At 45.0% G+C, this 18,387-nt stretch overlaps 1 protein-coding gene across 2 annotated transcripts in view; it reads left to right on the forward strand.

Annotated features, from left to right (window-relative positions):
* The window catches only part of SLC38A10 (solute carrier family 38 member 10), a 76,357-nt gene that overhangs the window by 24,618 nt on the left and 33,352 nt on the right, over positions 1–18,387 (forward strand). For both annotated transcript variants that reach the window (XM_066586954.1, XM_066586955.1), the window contains exons 5-8: positions 455–598; positions 4,340–4,464; positions 10,836–10,938; positions 14,807–14,992. In XM_066586954.1, coding sequence (XP_066443051.1) covers positions 455–598; positions 4,340–4,464; positions 10,836–10,938; positions 14,807–14,992 — 558 coding nt within the window. The remainder of the gene's footprint in view (positions 1–454; positions 599–4,339; positions 4,465–10,835; positions 10,939–14,806; positions 14,993–18,387) is intronic.

An 18,387-nucleotide genomic window follows, 5' to 3' on the forward strand; every position in this document is an offset into this window, starting at 1 on the left:
AGGCCGTCCGTCCACAGGCGTTGCGATATACCGCCACGGGAGAACCCCTTGTCACCGCGATGATCATTATGATGGGTGCTTCGCAGAAAATCGCGGCATGCTGCAATTTATATATATGCGAGCTGAAAATCACAGCGATTTTTGTTTTTTTTTGCTCGTGTAGATCTGGTTTCGCTGTCCATAGTTATCCTATAGAAAGTGTTCATTGCGTTACCCGCGTGCGGATTATCGCTGAGGGTAACGCAGTGAAATATCAGCCGTGGACAGGAGGCCTCATGGTATCATGTCTTGGTGCCTTGTGATCTCCCTGCTCTCTGCTGTTGGAGACCTGTGTCATTTCTGAAACAATATGGAAGGCAGAAGCTGGATTGTATTTTTTTCCCCCTCTTTAAGTAGTTTGTCATTCATGTTTTCTCTGCAGGTTAAGTTTTTTGTGTTTTTTTTTCTTGTTCAGGCAACAGAAGCTTTCCGCATTTTCCTTTTGTTCGTTGTTTCACTATGCATTGTCCTACCACTCAGTCTGCAGCGCAACATGATGGCTTCCATCCAGTCTTTTAGTGCCATGGCACTTTTGTTTTACACAGTTTTCATGTTTGTGGTAGGTATTGGCCTCCATTTTATTAATTCTTGTTCACTGCAGTTTCCACCAACTCAAAAATATTAGTCCTTATGAAAATAAAGTATTTTAATTCTGCCTCCTATGTATGAAAATAAAACTACCATAATACTGCTGCTATGTACAAGAATATAACTACTATAATGCTGCCCCTATGTACAAGAATATAACTACTATAATACTGCCCCTATGTACAAGAATATAACTACTATAATACTGCCCCCTATGTACAGGAATATAATTACTATAATACTGTCTCCTATGTACAAGAATATACCTACTATAATACTGCCCTCTATGTACAAGAATATAACTACTATAATACTACCCCCCTATGTACAAGAATATAACTACTATAATACTGTCTCCTATGTACAAGAATATACCTACTATAATACTGCCTCCTATGTACAAGAATATACCTACTATAATACTGCACCATATGTACAAGAATATAACTACTATAATACTGCCCCCTATGTACAAGAATATAACTACTATAATACTGCCTCCTATGTACAAGAATATAACTACTATAATACTGCCTCCTATGTACAAGAATATACCTACTATAATACTGCTCCATATATACAAGAATATAACTACTATAATACTGCCTCCTATGTACAAGAATATACCTACTATAATACTGCCTCCTATGTACAAGAATATACCTACTATAATACTGCCTCCTATGTACAAGAATATACCTACTATAATACTGCCTCCTATGTACAAGAATATAACTACTTTAATACTACCCCCTTTGTACAACAATATAACTACTATAATACTGCCCCCTATGGACAAGAATATAACTACTATAATACTGCCCCCTATGTACAAGAATATAACTACTATAATACTGCTCCCTATGTACAAGAATATAACTACTATAATACTGCCCCTATGTACAAGAATATAACTACTAAAATACTGCCCCCTATGTACAAGACTATAACTACTATAATACTGCCCCCTATGTACAAGACTATAACTACTATAATACTGCCCCCTATGTACAAGAATATAACTACTATAATACTGCTCTTATGTCCAGGAATATAACTACTATAATACTGCTCCCTATGTACAAGAATATAACTACTTTAATACTGCCCCCTATGTACAAGAATATAACTACTATAATACTGCCCCCTATGTACAAGAATATAACTACTATAATACTGCTCTTATGTCCAGGAATATAACTACTATAATACTGCTCCCTATGTACAAGAATATAACTACTATAATACTGCTTTCATGTCCAAGACTATAACTACTATAATACTGCCCCCTATGTACAGAATATAGCAACTATAATACTGCCCCTATGTACAAGAATATAACTACTATAATACTGCTCCTATGTCCAGGAATATAACTACTATAATACTGCCCCTATGTACAAGAATATAACAACTATAATACTGCCTCTATGTACAAGAATATAACTACTATAATACTGCCTCCTATGTACAAGAATATAACTACTATAATACTGCTCCCTATGTACAAGTATATAACTACTATAATACTGTCCCCTATGTACAAGAATATAACTACTATAATACTGCCCTCTATATACAAGAATATAACTACTATAATACTGCTCCCTATGTACAAGAATATAACTACTATAATACTGCCTCCTATGTACAAGAATATAACTACTATAATACTGCTCACTATGTACAAGAATATAACTACTATAATACTGCCCCTATGTACAAGAATATAACTAGTATAATACTGCCCCTATGTACAAGAATATAACTACTATAATACTGCCCCTATGTAGAAGAATATAACTACTATAATACTGCCTCCTATGTACAAGAATATAACTACTATAATACTGCCCCCTATGTACAAGAATATAACTACTATAATACTGCCTCGTATGTACAAGAATATAACTACTATAATACTGCCCCCTATGTACAGAATATAGCAACTATAATACTGCTCCTATGTACAAGAATATAACTACTATAATACTGCCCCCTATGTACAGAATATAACCACTATAATACTGCCCCTATGTACAAGAATATAACTACTAGAATACTGCCCCCCTATGTACAAGAATATAACTACTAGAATACTGCCTCCCTATGTACAAGAATATAACTACTGTAATACTGCCCCCTATGTACAAGAATATAACTACTATATTACTGCCCCCTATGTACAAGAATATAACTAATATAATACTGCCCCCTATGTACAAGAATATAGCTATTATAATACTGCCCCCCTATGTACAAGAATATAACTACTATAATACTGCCCCTATGTACAAGAATATAACTGCTATAATACTGCCCCCTATGTACAGGAATATAACTACTATAATACTGCCCCTATATACAAGAATATAACTACTATAATACTGCCCCCTATGTACAAGAATATAACTACTATAATACTGCCCCTATGTACAAGAATATAACTGCTATAATACTGCCCCCTATGTACAGGAATATAACTACTATAATACTGCCCCTATATACAAGAATATAACTACTATAATACTGCCCCCTATGTACAAGAATATAACTACTATAATACTGCCCCCTATGTACAAGAATATAACTACTATAATACTGCCCCCTATGTACAAGAATATAACTGCTATAATACTGCTCCTATGTACAAGAATATAAGTACTATAATACTGCTCCTATGTACAAGAATATAACTACTATAATACTGCTCCCTATGTACAAGAACATAACTACTATAATACTGCCCCCTATGTACAAGAATATAACTGCTATAATACTGCCTCCTATGTACAAGAATATAACTACTATAATACTGCCCCCTATGTACAAGAATATAACTACTATAATACTGCCCCCATGTACAAGAATATAACTACTATAATACTGCCCCCTATGTACAAGAATATAACTACTGTAATACTGCCCCCTATGTACAAGAATATAACTACTGTAATACTGCCCCCTATGTACAAGAATATAACTACTATATTACTGCCCCCTATGTACAAGAATAGCTCCAGGGTTCATTAAGCCCTTCATATTTTTTCCATTGGTGATCTTTTGCAGTTAGAGATACAAATAAAATCCATGTCAAACGTTGTCATGATAAAGCAATGAGTTCAAGGTTTAAGGCATCTGTGGCCTCTGAGATGTGAGCAAATAATTATAAGACTCCGTCTAGAAGATCCGTATTTGTAATGCGCTTATGGTTGGGATGACGGATGTTCCCATTCACCAGTGGCCACTGGCTGCCATGCTACTGGAATGGACGGGACTCAAGCAGTGTGCTGATAGAGGAAATCCCATTGCAGTATTTTAGGCTTCCAGCAATTGTAGTTAGCATGGGGGCTGTGTGATGTGAGTGGCATCAAGCTGAAGAAGACTTTGGGGAGGAGTATCGTGAGGAGAGCTTTGTCTGTCTTGTTTTTGGCAATGCTTATTGGTTGAGACACTTCTATAGGAGGCCAATCAGAACATGTGCAATGCTATTATCAAATGTCCTTTTCAGCTGAATGACAGGCTCGGTCTAGGCCAGTTCTTTGTGAGGTTCTTGTGTCTCAGAGAGTTCAGCTCCACCTTCCTTGCTTGTATTATGCCCCGTATAAGGCACGCTGCCTCAGTTTCTGTAGGAATGTACAGTTAGATATTAAATTAATATCCTGATGTAACTCCACACTCTGGTTTTCTGCTGTTATCTCTTTGCACACAGATCATGCTGTCCTCTTTAAAGCATGGCCTGTTCGGGGGTCAGTGGATGAACGAGGTCAGTTATGTTCGCTTCGAGGGCATCTTCCGTTGCATACCCATCTTCGGCATGTCCTTTGCCTGTCAGTCGTAAGTATCTCAATTCTTTATTTTCTGTGTGTGAATATATATATATATATATATATCTCTTTCCTGTTCCAGCACAGCAGACCTCTGTCTCTGCACAGTAGAACGGTATAGCCTCTGGATTAGTTCTGTGTAGAACATTCATGGGCTAAATGAATAGAGCTAGGGCTAGGGTCATATTGGCATCATGACAGAAACCACTATGCAGTGCTAGATTCATTGTACAATGGGTCCATGTGGCACCTTACGAACTCCTCTGACTTATTCTCAAAGGGTTTCCAACATTTTGCAAGCAAGAATAGCACTTTTTTGCTATCAAGTGACAGAATGACCCCCCCCCCCCCCCCCCCCTACCTCCACCCCACTACTAGTTTTGCCTATAAAGCATAGCACATGTACCAGGTCACATGACACCTACAGATCATGTTATTGGTGGATATTTAAAGGGGTTGTCCCGCGGCAGCATGTGGGTCTATACACTTCTGTATGGCCATATTAATGCACTTTGTAATGTACATTGTGCATTAATTATGAGCCATACAGAAGTTATAAGAAGTTATTCACTTACCTGTTCCGTTGCTAGCGTCCTCGTCTCCATGGTTGCCGTCTAATTTTCGCCGTCTAATGGCCAAATTAGACGCGCTTGCGCAGTCCGGGTCTTCTGCTTTCTCAATGGGGCACCGTGTAGCTCCGCCCCGTCACGTGCCGATTCCAGCCAATCAGGAGGCTGGAATCGGCAATGGACCGCACAGAAGACCTGCGGTCCACCGAGGGAGAGGATCCCGGCGGCCATCTTCAGCAGGTAAGTAAGAAGTCACCGGAGCGCGGGGATTCAGGTAAGCGCTGTCCGGTGTTCTTTTTTAACCCCTGCATCGGGGTTGTCTTGCGCCGAACGGGGGGGGGGGGGTTTGAAAAAAAAAACAAAAAACCAGTTTCGGCGCGGGACAACCCCTTTAAGAGGGTGTGCAGGCATGTAAGAGTTGTTTCGGAGGAGCATAACGTTAATACCAACATAACCTAAATACAGGCAACCATACTATACAAATATATAACACATTTTTGTCCATTTAAAGGGGTTGACCCACAAACAATACTTATCTGTCCAGAAGGTAGGTGATAGATGTGTGATCGCTTGTGCTGTGCTCAGAAGTCACGCATGCCCCCTATTGCTCCATTCATTGCCGACAAACCTGGTAGAGATGGCTGATGGCGATCTCCTCATACACAGTGAATGGAGCAGCAGTTTCTTGTGTCACCAATGTTCCGTTAAGACCAGTGACTTGGGATTCCCATGCACATAATCATGGGGGTCTTAGTGGATAGATTCCCCCCCCCAGTGGGTGATCCTGCGGGTAGGTGATTACTGTTTTTGGGCCAGCCCCTTTAAAGGGTGTGAGGGTACAATGTATTATGGCGCCGGGGTGATTCATGCCTATAATTTGATGTTAGTCACAGGCTTTTAGGGAGAGGTTTGAGGGCGTCTGTCACACATGACTGCTTGGAGTTCGGAACAGTAAGGCCCATGTTCCGAGGCCATAGAACGATTAGAAAGTTCTTCAAAGTGATAGCTTTATGGGGTACCCTGGTGGCACAGCCCTGAGTGTTCTTCCAGTTTGGTGTCACTGGGATAAGGTTTTATGGCCAGGCTTGTAGAACTTCATCCTGTTGCCGGGGTTTGATTGTAAAGGGATCAGGGCTTTACGATGGGGGGTTGGCAGATGCCGTATGTCTCTCAGCACCTTCACGAAGTGTTTGCAGTGCTGGAAGTCCCGCTGACAGCCCTCATTTAGCGGGCAGCTTTTGTGAAAGGAGGTGACAATGAAATGTCAGCCTATCTCTCTTCTTTTTTTTTTTTCTCCTCCCCCCTCTGATATGTGTACCATTAGATACATATAACCCATATAACTGCAGGGTATCCTATCAGAACTGTAAGCAGATGTATATACTGATTGTCCGGACTTGGAAACTGTAGAGCTCAACTTCAACTCCCTTGTATCTGCTAAGGCTGGATCCATTCCACCATAAGTAATCGGGACATGATCAGGTGTCTGGAAAAGTTGGGTGATTAGCATTATTTCTTTACAGGTCACATAAGGCTTTTTGCTACATGGTGAATTGGGTCACGTGACTTGAGGATGGCAATGCCAAATTATGACATTAGTGATTGTCGATGGGGTCACATTGCTGCCTAATGGGCGGTGGCACAAAAGTTGCAAATAAAATTTAAAAAATGTCAAAACTTGTGGATTGCAAGTTGCATGCGCTGCCATCGTAGACTGCAGTGCACGTTGGGTGGGACTCGCTGTCGCCTGTTGATTTGTTTTTTGACAGCTAAATCGCAGCTTTGAAACAGTTGCACAACTTTTCTGAAACTTTATGTACAAAGTTACAGTCTAGCCCTACCCTAATAGTTAGCTTTTTTCATCTCCTGACTATTACATTTGCCTCTACCCGCTGCAGTGACATATAACAGAGTAGATATAGGCCATTCAGATATTTGGGAAAGCTGGGTGACCACCCAATCCGAGGGGGCAGTGGATTCCATCTGTCATGCACTGCCCCTTTCAGCCCTGCACTAGCTATAACAAGTACTGTAGTGTTTTTTTCCCCCCCAGAGCGTTCCTTTTAATGGCAAATAAGGGAGATGGAACAATACCTCTGCAGCGCCAACTATTGGAAGGCAGCATTCCTGCAAGTCAATGTTAGACTCTTTGTATGCCTCTTTATGGCATGTTAGTTGCTACCCAGCTTTCCCAGTTATAATATACAAACCAGATGACTCTGACTGCTACAAACAATAATAGGGATTCCCGACCGTCCTGGGTTTTCTGCCCTGTATACGCTGTTAGGCCACATGAAGAGTCAACCAATTGTAATCCCGGACTACAAGTCATCATGAAGAGCTGCTGCCAGATATGTCTTACGTTCTGGGAAACCTGACTTGTTCATGCATTTTATAGGCGTCCCACTCCTTTCGATGGGCGCCTTGCAATGATTCATTTTGCCTGTGGTGATGATCAGTTATTCACCGAGTGGGGGGGTCTCACAAACTGGTCATTGCTAAGTGGCTAGTCCAAGTAAAGGGGGCACATTCCTCTTTTTCTTACCGTCTTATTCATACCATTTTTCTATGACTGTCCAATAATCCAGAATATTTGATTTGGCAAATCCCATCGATGCAGGATTAGAGGAATGTTACTGTGCATTGCTCCGTGATGGAAGCGATGTAGTATTAAGCCATAATTGACTCTGGGTATTTATCCCGTTATGTACAGGTACTGTTTGTAGAAACGTTACCTTTATGGGGGGTGCAGAGTCTGTAACCTTTGGTGCCACTTTGCTGCCTGGCCTTGTGTAGCTGCTCATTCTTCTTCCCAGCACAGCCATGGTGTCTGATCAAGCCTTCCCGTCATCTGTCAACGCCTACCCTGGCCTCTCGCATCCAGTGGCAGCTCGTACATTTTCTCACACTTTGATAATGAAATGTTAACATTGCACAGTCTCTTTAAATCTCAGGAGGCGAGGAGGGAGCATGGAATGAATGCTGTGCTACAGAGGGATTGTTAGCAGTCACAGGGGACACAGCTACATCTAGGCTGCAGGGGATTTCCATTACCATATAAAGAAAAGTTCTGCAACTTTCCAACAGATTGTGTGTCAATTTCTCACCATTTTCAAGATTTCTGCTTAGAAATGCATCCAAAGGCTAAAAAAAGAGTAATGTTTCTTACAGTTTATGGTTGGTTACAGTTGTATCCAGTCTAAACAATCCTTTGTGAGCTAAATACTGTATTTCACAGACTAAAAGACACATTTTTTAACAGGAAACAAAACTTGCTAAAACAATGTGTATCCTTTTCATCTGGTGTCAAGAGGGTCCGGCAGCGCCAGACCCTTCTGACCGCTTCCATATTGATGCAATGTAACTGATTATTAGGACCATCAACCCCACCAGGAAGTACTTTACCTCACTCCATAGCTCCTCTTCAGCTGCCGCTGATAATTAGAGACTGTGACACCAGTTTTCTGGTGCAATATGTGCTAGAAAACAGTTGAGATTTCAATAGTGAATAAGCCGCAATGTGTCAGTGCAGGTAAAATGTGTCAGTCTGGAGTGCAGGCTACTTGGCTCATATACCTGGATGCCATTATTGCTAACGCTTACCCTGTACATAGCTAATATTTGACAAAGCCTTCAGTCTCTGGATGTAAGCAAGTAATACTTCCCATCTTTGGAAGCAAGCAGAGGTATTGAAAATGGGGATAAATTGACAGTCCATTAAAAACTTGCAGAACTCAATGATTAAGTAGTACTACTGCTACATCCAGTCTACCATAGTATCTATAGCAAGGTAAAGGTAAGGTAAAGCACCGAGTCATGACTGACTCTTCGGGCGACATCCCATCGTGACGTTTTCTTGGCCGACTGTTTTTGCGGAGTGGTTTGCCATTACCTTCCCCAGTCATCTAGAGTATACGGTTTAATCATTATTGAACAATTAAACTTAAAGGGGTTGTCTCGCGCCGAAACGGGTTTTTTTTTTTTTTCAATAGGCCCCCCCCGTTCGGCGCGAGACAAACCCGATGCATGGGTTAAAAAAAAATGTATATATTACTTACCCGAATCCCCGCTCTGCGACTTCTTTCTTCCTTCTCCAAGATGGCCACCGGGATCTTCACCCACGATGCACCGCGGGTCTTCTCCCATGGTGCACCGTGGGCTCTGTGCGGTCCATTGCCGATTCCAGCCTCCTGATTGGCTGGAATCGGCACACGTGACGGGGCGGAGCTACGATGACGACGCGGGACCAGCTCTCCGGCACGAGCGGCCCCATTCACAAGGCAGAAGACCGGACTGCGCAAGCGCGTCTAAAAACGCCAGAAGACAGCGAATTTAGACGGATCCATGGCGACGGGGACGCTAGCAACGCAGCAGGTAAGTGAATAACTTCTGTCTGGCTCATATTTAATGCACGATGTATATTACAAAGTGCATTAATATGGCCATACAGAAGTGTATAACCCCACTTGCTGCCGCAAGACAACCCCTTTAACCACACAAGGGCACGGCCCAATCAAAGCCAGAGTCTAATGTATATGTGTAGTCCCTTTCTTCTGATTGCCTGACAGTGCGAGAAGTAGATATTAGGCATCCTGTGGACCATCATGATAATTATGGGGATTCGGTGACAAGAGCAAACAAACAGGTAATTGAATGATCATAGTTCAGGCCCTGCAGCTCTGCTGTGCTAGGGGATCCCGGCAGTCACGTGACCACCGGCTCACATAGTGGGAGAAACACTTCCACTTTTTAGTACATAGCGCTCATTGATCGCTGTGTACCAGGGAAAGGAGAAGGCAGAAGGGGTTAAAAAACGCTTCTCCCTTCTCCTCCGGGTTCTCCGCTGTGAGTAACCTCTGACAACCCGACCTGCTCCTGCTTGATTGCAGCAGCAGAGGCTTTTAAACCCGCACTGTATTTCTGCAATCAGGCGGGATTAAAGCCCAAGACCAAGCACCGTAAATTTACGGTGCTTGGTCCATAAGGGGTTAATAGGGCACATAAAAGGGACAATCTTTCAAGGCATGCCAAGCCTCCTTGCCCCATTTTCTACCTTCAGTTCAGTGGCAGACTAGTTGCTAGGGACATGATCCCATGTAAACCAGAAGCTGTAAGGCTGCGTTCACACGAACGTATATCGGCTCGGTTTTCACGCCGAGCCGATATACGTTGTCCTCATGTGCAGGGGGGGGAGGCTGGAAGAGCCCAGGAGCAGGAACTGAGCTCCCGCCCCCTCTCTGCCTCCTCTCCGCCCCTCTGCACTATTTGCAATGAGAGGAGGCGAAACGGGGGCGGGGCTAAGTGCCGGGAATTAGCCCCGCCCCCGTTCCGCCTCTCCCCATTGCAAATAGTGCAGAGGGGTGGAGAGGGGGCGGGAGGTGAGTTTCTGCTCCTGGGCTCTTCCAGCCTCCCCCCCTGCACATGAGGACAACGTATATCGGCTCGGCGTGAAAACCGAGCTGATATACGTTCGTGTGAACGCACCCTAAGTGATTCATAGCAGCGAGGCTGTCAGATGTGACTGTTCAGCCCAGAAAATGGGAAAAATCAGTTTCATCGATGCGTAGGACGGACCGTAGAACGCAGCACGGGGGGAATGGGAGGGAAGGATATTAATAAATAGAAGGTAAAAAAAATTAAAAATTCATATGCGATCGCATTGTCTTATTGTTGTAACCATTTCTGTGAATTATACAGTTGCCGCCCATCGCCATTTTGAAGGCTCAGCCTGCACTGTTAGAAGCATCAGATCATCCTGTGTGTCATTGTTTTTGGAAGCTTCTAATAAATCGCTTTCTGTTTGTTTCCATAGACAGGTCCTTCCCACGTATGACAGCCTAGACGAACCTTCTGTCAAAACCATGAGCTCCATCTTTGCTTCATCCCTGAATGCTGTAACTGGATTCTATGTCTTGGTAAGTTCTGCGGAGTGATGTGCCAGCCTATGATGGTGCCGCCATACTCCTCAACATGGTACGTGTCTGCGTATGGAGCTTGCGTCTTCACATTCTTCAGCGTCATTAGCGTTCGTTCCACTACCAGCGTAGATCTGATGAAGCAAGGTGATGGGGGGAAAATACAAGGTTGTCTGAACATCTTTCCTGTTGATAGGGCATACTTGCTCTAACTTCATGTGTACTGGCAGTAAGGCCTCCCGCTTACTAGTGTATTTGGGGCCGTGTGCTGTCTGTGTTAATCCAAGGACTCCACACCGCCCCTTATAGGCCTATGAGGTAATGCACACTGATGGGGTTTTTTTCACACTCCTGACAAGTCCTATTCCCACCCGTTTCATGGACGAGAAATAGGACACGCCAATGCATGTAGCTGTGCTGCCTCCGTGTAAATCAGATTACACAATCATACAAACTGCTGGCCGATGCCAGTTGCACCCAAGCCCCTATGGCGCAACATGCGCTCGCGGCGAGCGTACACCTAGCCTAAGTGAAGAAAACTGGTAGAATAAAGAGGAATAAAGAATGCGTTAAAACCTATTTTTGGTATCCTCACAGCCATAACGGCACTAAACAAGAATAAATAACATTTATGACGGTTGGGGTCTGACAAAGAGCTGCTGCGGCATCGCTTTTTTTCTGAAATAGTTTTCCCCAAGATAAGCAGCATATTTGGCATGCACTTATCTCATTTGCCCTATTGAAATAACTTGCCTACTTACACAGGTGTTGGGGGAGTTAATGAAGATTGGCAGGACAATAATCTTTTATGTTTTTGCCATCGTTAGCCAAGGTTGTTCTTCCTAACCCTGTAATAAAATTTTTGGGAATGCTGTCGGGCCTTATAGGGGCCGGTTCGGGACATTCTGTAGGAACATGTAACCATTGTAACTAACATGATTTCCAATCAAATGAAAGGTTATGCTGGCTTGTAGTGAGTGTCCTATCCATGTGGTAGCAATTTCCAGTCCTTAGTCACATTTACCCAGACAGTCCCAAAAAAATGGGCAAACCTACATTGTGTCATTGACATCACTATTGAGTATAACCTATTAAAAAGACATAATTTCTAGAGATGAGCGAGCACCAAAATGCTCGGGTGCTCGTTACTCGAGTCGAACTTCCCGCGATGCTCGAGGGTTCGTTTCGAGTAACGAACCCCATTGAAGTCAATGGGGGACTCGAGCATTTTTGTATGGAACCTATGCTCCGCTAAGGTTTTCATTTGTGAAAATCTGGGAAATTCAAGAAAGTGATGGGAACGACACAGCAACGGATAGGGCAGGCGAGGGGCTACATGTTGGGCTGCATCTCAAGTTCCCAGGTCCCACTATTAAGCCACAATACCGGCAAGAGTGCCCCCCCCCCCAACAATTTTTACTTCTGAAAAGCCCTCATTAGCAATGCATACCTTAGCTAAGCACCACACTACCTCCAACAAAGCACAATCACTGCCTGCATGACACTCCGCTGCCACTTCTCCTGGGTAACATGCTGCCCAACCGCCCATTTCAGTAATAGTAGCAGTCAAGACAGGCCCCAGTAACAATTCCAAAGCAGCAGTATAGGGGGAGCACAGTATTAGTTCCATTTCAGTAGTAGTAGCAGTCTGGACAGGCCCCAGTAACATATCACTAGCAGCAGTATAGGGGGAGCACAGTATTAGTTCCATTTCAGTAGTAGTAGCAGTCTGGACAGGCCCCAGTAACATATCACTAGCAGCAGTATAGGGGGAGCACAGTATTAGTTCCATTTCAGTAGTAGTAGCAGTCTAGACAGGCCCCAGTAACATATCACTAGCAGCAGTATAGGGGGAGCACAGTATTAGTTCCATTTCAGTAGTAGTAGCAGTCTGGACAGGCCCCAGTAACATATCACTAGCAGCAGTATAGGGGGAGTACAGTATTAGTTCCATTTCAGTAGTAGTAGCAGTCTGGACAGGCCCCAGTAACATATCACTAGCAGCAGTATAGGGGGAGCACAGTATTAGTTCCATTTCAGTAGTAGTAGCAGTCTAGACAGGCCCCAGTAACATATCACTAGCAGCAGTATAGGGGGAGCACAGTATTAGTTCCATTTCAGTAGTAGTAGCAGTCTGGACAGGCCCCAGTAACATATCACTAGCAGCAGTATAGGGGGAGTACAGTATTAGTTCCATTTCAGTAGTAGTAGCAGTCTGGACAGGCCCCAGTAACATATCACTAGCAGCAGTATAGGGGGAGCACAGTATTAGTTCCATTTCAGTAGTAGTAGCAGTCTAGACAGGCCCCAGTAACATATCACTAGCAGCAGTATAGGGGGAGCACAGTATTCGTTCCATTTCAGCGGTAGCATTAGGGACAGGCCCCAGTAACCTATCACTAGCAGCAGTATAGGGGGAGCACAGTATTAGTTCCATTTCAGTAGTAGTAGCAGTCTAGACAGGCCACAGTAACATATCACTAGCAGTAGTATAGGGGGAGCATGTAACGGACACAGCAGAGCCAGGAAACAATTATGCGCAAGCCTGTAGTCAGACCTAGGTGCGTATGACTGAGCTACTGGAATTCACAGGGCAGAACCAGTCAAGTGGCCAAAGGCCAGTGGTAGGCCTTAAGTATTTTGCTTCAATTTTTTAAAATGGTGAGGTGAAAAACCAGACAGACACCGTATGCAGCGTATATATGTATACTCTTTCCCTCTGGCGGGATGACGGCGATCATGTAACAGACACAGCAGAGCCAGGAAACAATTATGCGCAAGCCTGCTGTAACGCTTAGCTGGGTAATAATGAGCGACTACTACCCCCAGCAGACACGCAGTAAACTGACGACGGTCACAGGCAGCCCAAATATAGTATTTTTTTTCCAATTTTTGGGAAAAAGACCACTGCCTATATAGCCTGTATATGGATTTCCCTGTTGGAGGATGACTGTGGTTATTGAAAGCACAGTGCAGCCAGAAAAAATTATGCGCAAGGCTGCAGTAACCCATAGCTGGGTATTAATGAGCGACTACCACCCCCAGCAGACACGCAGTAAACTGAACACGGTCACAGGCAGCCTAAAGATTTTTTTTTTTTCCAATTTTTTTGAAAAAGCCCACTGCCTATATAGCCAGTATATCTCTTTCGCTGTACCACTGTCCCTGCCTCACCAGTACTGCCCCTATACTCAGTAAAATGACTGCAGACTGAGGACGCTATGGTCTGCACGCCCGATATACAAAAAAAAAAAAAATTTGCAAAACTGCTAAAAGCAGCCTCAACAGTACTGCACACGGTCAGATGTGGCCCTAAGAAGGACCGTTGGGGTTCTTGAAGCCTAAAATCACTCCTAACACTCTCCCCATAGCAGCTCCAGCATCAGCAGCACTTTCCCTGATCTCTGTCAGAACGCATCTGTGGCGAGCCGCGGGAGGGGCCGATTTATATACTCGGGTGACACCTGATCTCGCCAGCCACTCACTGCAGGGAGGTGGTATAGGGCTTGAAGTTCGCAGGGGGACGTTGTAATGCCTTCCTTGTCTTTCTATTGGCCAGAAAAGCACGCTAACGTCTCAGAGATGAAAGTGAAAGTAACTCGAACATCGCGTGGTACTCGCCTCTAGTAACGAGCATCTCGAACACGCTAATACTCGAACGAGCATCAAGCGCGGACGAGTACGCTCGCTCATCTCTAATAATTTCATAACCATGTGCTCCTACAATAGCAACAGTGCCCTCTACAGTCAGTGTTGTAATACTACAAGATGTACATGAAATAGGTGTATATTTAATCTGAAGGCTGTGATTTTGCGGTGTAGTAAATAAAAGCTGCCTTCTACTAATGCCCTTTACTGTTGATCTCAGGTTGGTTTCTTTGGCTATGTCAGTTTTACGGACGCCATTGCCGGTAACGTACTGGTGAACTTTCCCTCAAACCTGGTGACGGAGATGATCCGGGTGGGGTTCATGATGTCTGTGGCTGTTGGCTTTCCAATGATGATCCTGCCTTGCAGACAAGCCCTGAACACACTGCTGTTTGAGCAACAACAGGTGAGTACGACACATGGTGCGACTCCCAATAGGTGCAACCGGGACCATGACGCAATCTTCACAAGAAACGTTCATACTGCAGAAAAACTCCAATTATTCGGCATATTCGGAGTAAACGTAATTCTGGGTTAATGGTTTTTTTGACCCATAAAAGGAGTTGTACCAGAATTAACGTTTATCGCCTATGCACAGGATAGGTGATGAGTCTGATCTGTCCGGGTCTCACCATTAAAGGGGTTGTCCCGCGGCAGCAAGTGGGGGTATACACTTCCGTATGGCCATATTAATGCACTTTGTAATATACATCGTGCATTAAATATGAGCCATACAGAAGTTATTCACTTACCTGCTCCGTTGCTAGCGTCCTCGTCTCCATGGTTCCGTCTAAATTCGCTGGCGGCTTGCTTTTTTAGACGCGCTTGCGCAGTCCGCTCTTCTGCTCTGAGCACGAGCCGCTTCAGTGTGCTCGCCGCTACAGCTCTTCTGCGCATGCGCAGACGAGCTGTATCTTCTCGGGAGCGCGCTGGAGCGGCCATTCTGCTACCATCCTCTCTTAGAGGAAGGTGCCGAGCCGCCCAGCTGCCCACCCGAGCCGCCCAGCCGCCCAGGTAAGTGATGGGTGACGGACTGACGGGGGTGACGGACTGCCGCTGTGGCCCCGGAGCCTAGCGCTGGGGAGCCGGGGGCGTAGCGCTGGGGAGCCGGGGGCGTAGCGCTGGGGAGCCGGGGGCGTAGCGCCGGTTACCTGCTGCCTGGCGGTGGGTGACTGGTCGGCCGCGTTCAATCCTGGGGTCCGGTCAGCGGCTGTGGGGCGTCTGGTTGTCAGGGAGACACAGCTGGTAGCGTCTCGGGAGCGCGCACGTCGGGCTACAGCAAGCGACGGGAAAAGAGCCGGCGGCCATCTTGGGGAAACTTTTTATAAGTTGCTGAAACGCTGGAACTGTAAGTACAAACCAGCTAGAAAAGTCATTTACAGGGGGGCTTAGTAGTGTATGCTTAATAAGGGGGACTGGGCAAAAAAAAAATTTCACTGCTTCCTCGAGACAACCCCTTTTTTAAGACCCTCGTGATCCTAAAAACAGGGGATCTATGTCCACCTCTCCACACTGCAAGCCTACAGCACCCCCAAGTAGTGAAGAGGAGATTGAACAGAGCGATAGCCATGTATGCGTGCTGCCATTCCATTCAATGGGACTGTCGGAGATAGCTGAGTACAAGCACTCCAAGTAAAATGAATGGAGTGGCAGCTATGCATGCATGGCCATTGCTTCATTCCATCTCACATCACTATGGGTGGGAGAAGTATCCAAGCAGTGATAAGAGGGAGACACAAGTCCTCTGATCTTGGGATTCGTGGGGGTCTCAGCTGTGAGACCCCCCCCCCCCCCCCATATCGATCAGACTCTTATCACCTATTCCATGGGTAGATGATAAGTTAATTCTCATAAACCCCTTTAAGGGAGTATTCCAATGACTAACGTCAATAGTATTTAATTATGTTGTCAATGTTTGGCATCGAAGACCCCTACCAAGTTCTAAGCAAAACTCAATAGCTCCTTTTGGCATTCTTCTACCGAAAAGCAAAATGTATACTGCTGTATTCACTTTTGCAGAAGCTTGTACATGCAATCCTATCTGTGCTCAGCATGGTATAGAGAAAGAGAAGATGAGTAGATTGATACAATGATCTGTGTAGTAGTTTGGGAGAAACTTGCCTATACCAGCATATGCATAGAGGACTACTTATAGTAGTCCTGGATATTCATGAGCTGCAGGCTAGCTCCACCCACCCCGCCATCCAGCCAATGGTTGACTGCTGTCTGCCTGTTGTGCATAGAGAGAAAGATGAATCATTGGCTGGAGGGTGGGGTGGGCGTGGCTTGGCTCCAGCTCAGGAATATGCAGGACTACTTTTAAGTAGTCCTCTATGCATTTACTGCTACTCATAAAAGACAACTACTGCACAGATCCACAGAGCAGACATATCGATGCAGTCAGTGTGACAAGCTCCTGCTCTCAGTACGGGGTGCACAAAATGGTGACGGAGTCTCTTTAAATCTCTGCTCATTCTGGGCTTAGAGCGCCAGTGAACGGTCCTATCAGTGAATGAGCACAGTCACACAGAAGCCTGGCGGTCAGTGATAAGACCACCCACCGGACTCATGAGCCCAGAATATGCAGAGAGAGTTTAATGAATAAAGTTATACATACTTCTCCCACAAAACGATATATTATTCTACTCAGCTTCTTGTACTCTATAACCTGCTTCCTGCAGATCACACACCGTGTACAAGGTGATGGTTGCCCTTTAACTGAGGTTGTGCACTTGGTTAAAGGGGTTGTCCCGCGAAAGCAAGTGGGGGTATACACTTCTGTATGGCCATATTAATGCACTTTGTAATGTACATTGTGCATTAATTATGAGCCATACAGAAGTTATTCACTTACCTGTTCCGTTGCTAGCGTCCTCGTCTTCATGGCTCCTTCTAATTTCAGCGTGTAATCGCCCGATTAGACGCGCTTGCGCAGTCCGGTCTTCTCCCTTCTGAATGGGGCCGCTCGTGCCGGAGAGCGGCTCCGTGTAGCTCCGCCCCGTCATGTGTGCCGATTCCAGCCAATCAGGAGGCTGGAATCGGCAATGGAACGCACAGAGCCCACGGTGCACCATGGGAGAAGACCTGCGGTCCACCGTGGGTGAAGATCCCGGCGGCCATCTTCGCAAGGTAAGTAAGAAGTCACCGGAGCGCGGGGATTCAGGTAAGCACTGTCCGTTTTTGTTTTTTTTTAAACCCCTGCATCGGGTTTGTCTCGCGCCGAACGGGGGGGCTATTGAAAAAAAAAAAACCCGTTTCGGTGCGGGACAACCCCTTTAATAGTGAGGCTGTGTCATTCTAGGCATGGAGGTAAGGGAAGCTTTGCAGTGGCTTGCTGCATTCTGAGCCTGCATCGATGGCATATTGCTAGGCTGTCTTCGAAAAACCCCTTAAATACCCAGCATATGCATGAATGCCTGATAAGCCGAGGTCCACCTACCAGTAGAACTGATCCCCATTTGCCGATGCAATATGGCTTCCAGCTACAGGGGCTTCCGTAGACTGCTGGCATATTTTTGCACAGCTCTCCCAATTGGAGTCTGTTGGGGCTTTGGAAAGGCCTGAACTCTACGTGATGAGAAGTGGCCCCTGATGGCTATATTGCCTTGTGAAATGGGGGTCGGTGACCCCTGTTGTCCTGGAAGGTCTCATCTAAGTCACTATGGGAATATTCCTAGAGCTACCTGGAGCTTTATGGCTTGCTAGCCTTGTCCTAAATGCATACGGGCAACCCTCAATAGTTGTAAGACCCCACTGGATTCCCTGCAGTCACTTTGCATATCAAGTACGCTGCACAGTTTC

The sequence above is a fragment of the Eleutherodactylus coqui genome, chromosome 13 (genome assembly GCF_035609145.1).
Source record: "Eleutherodactylus coqui strain aEleCoq1 chromosome 13, aEleCoq1.hap1, whole genome shotgun sequence".
Classification (NCBI taxonomy): Eukaryota; Metazoa; Chordata; class Amphibia; order Anura; family Eleutherodactylidae; genus Eleutherodactylus; species Eleutherodactylus coqui.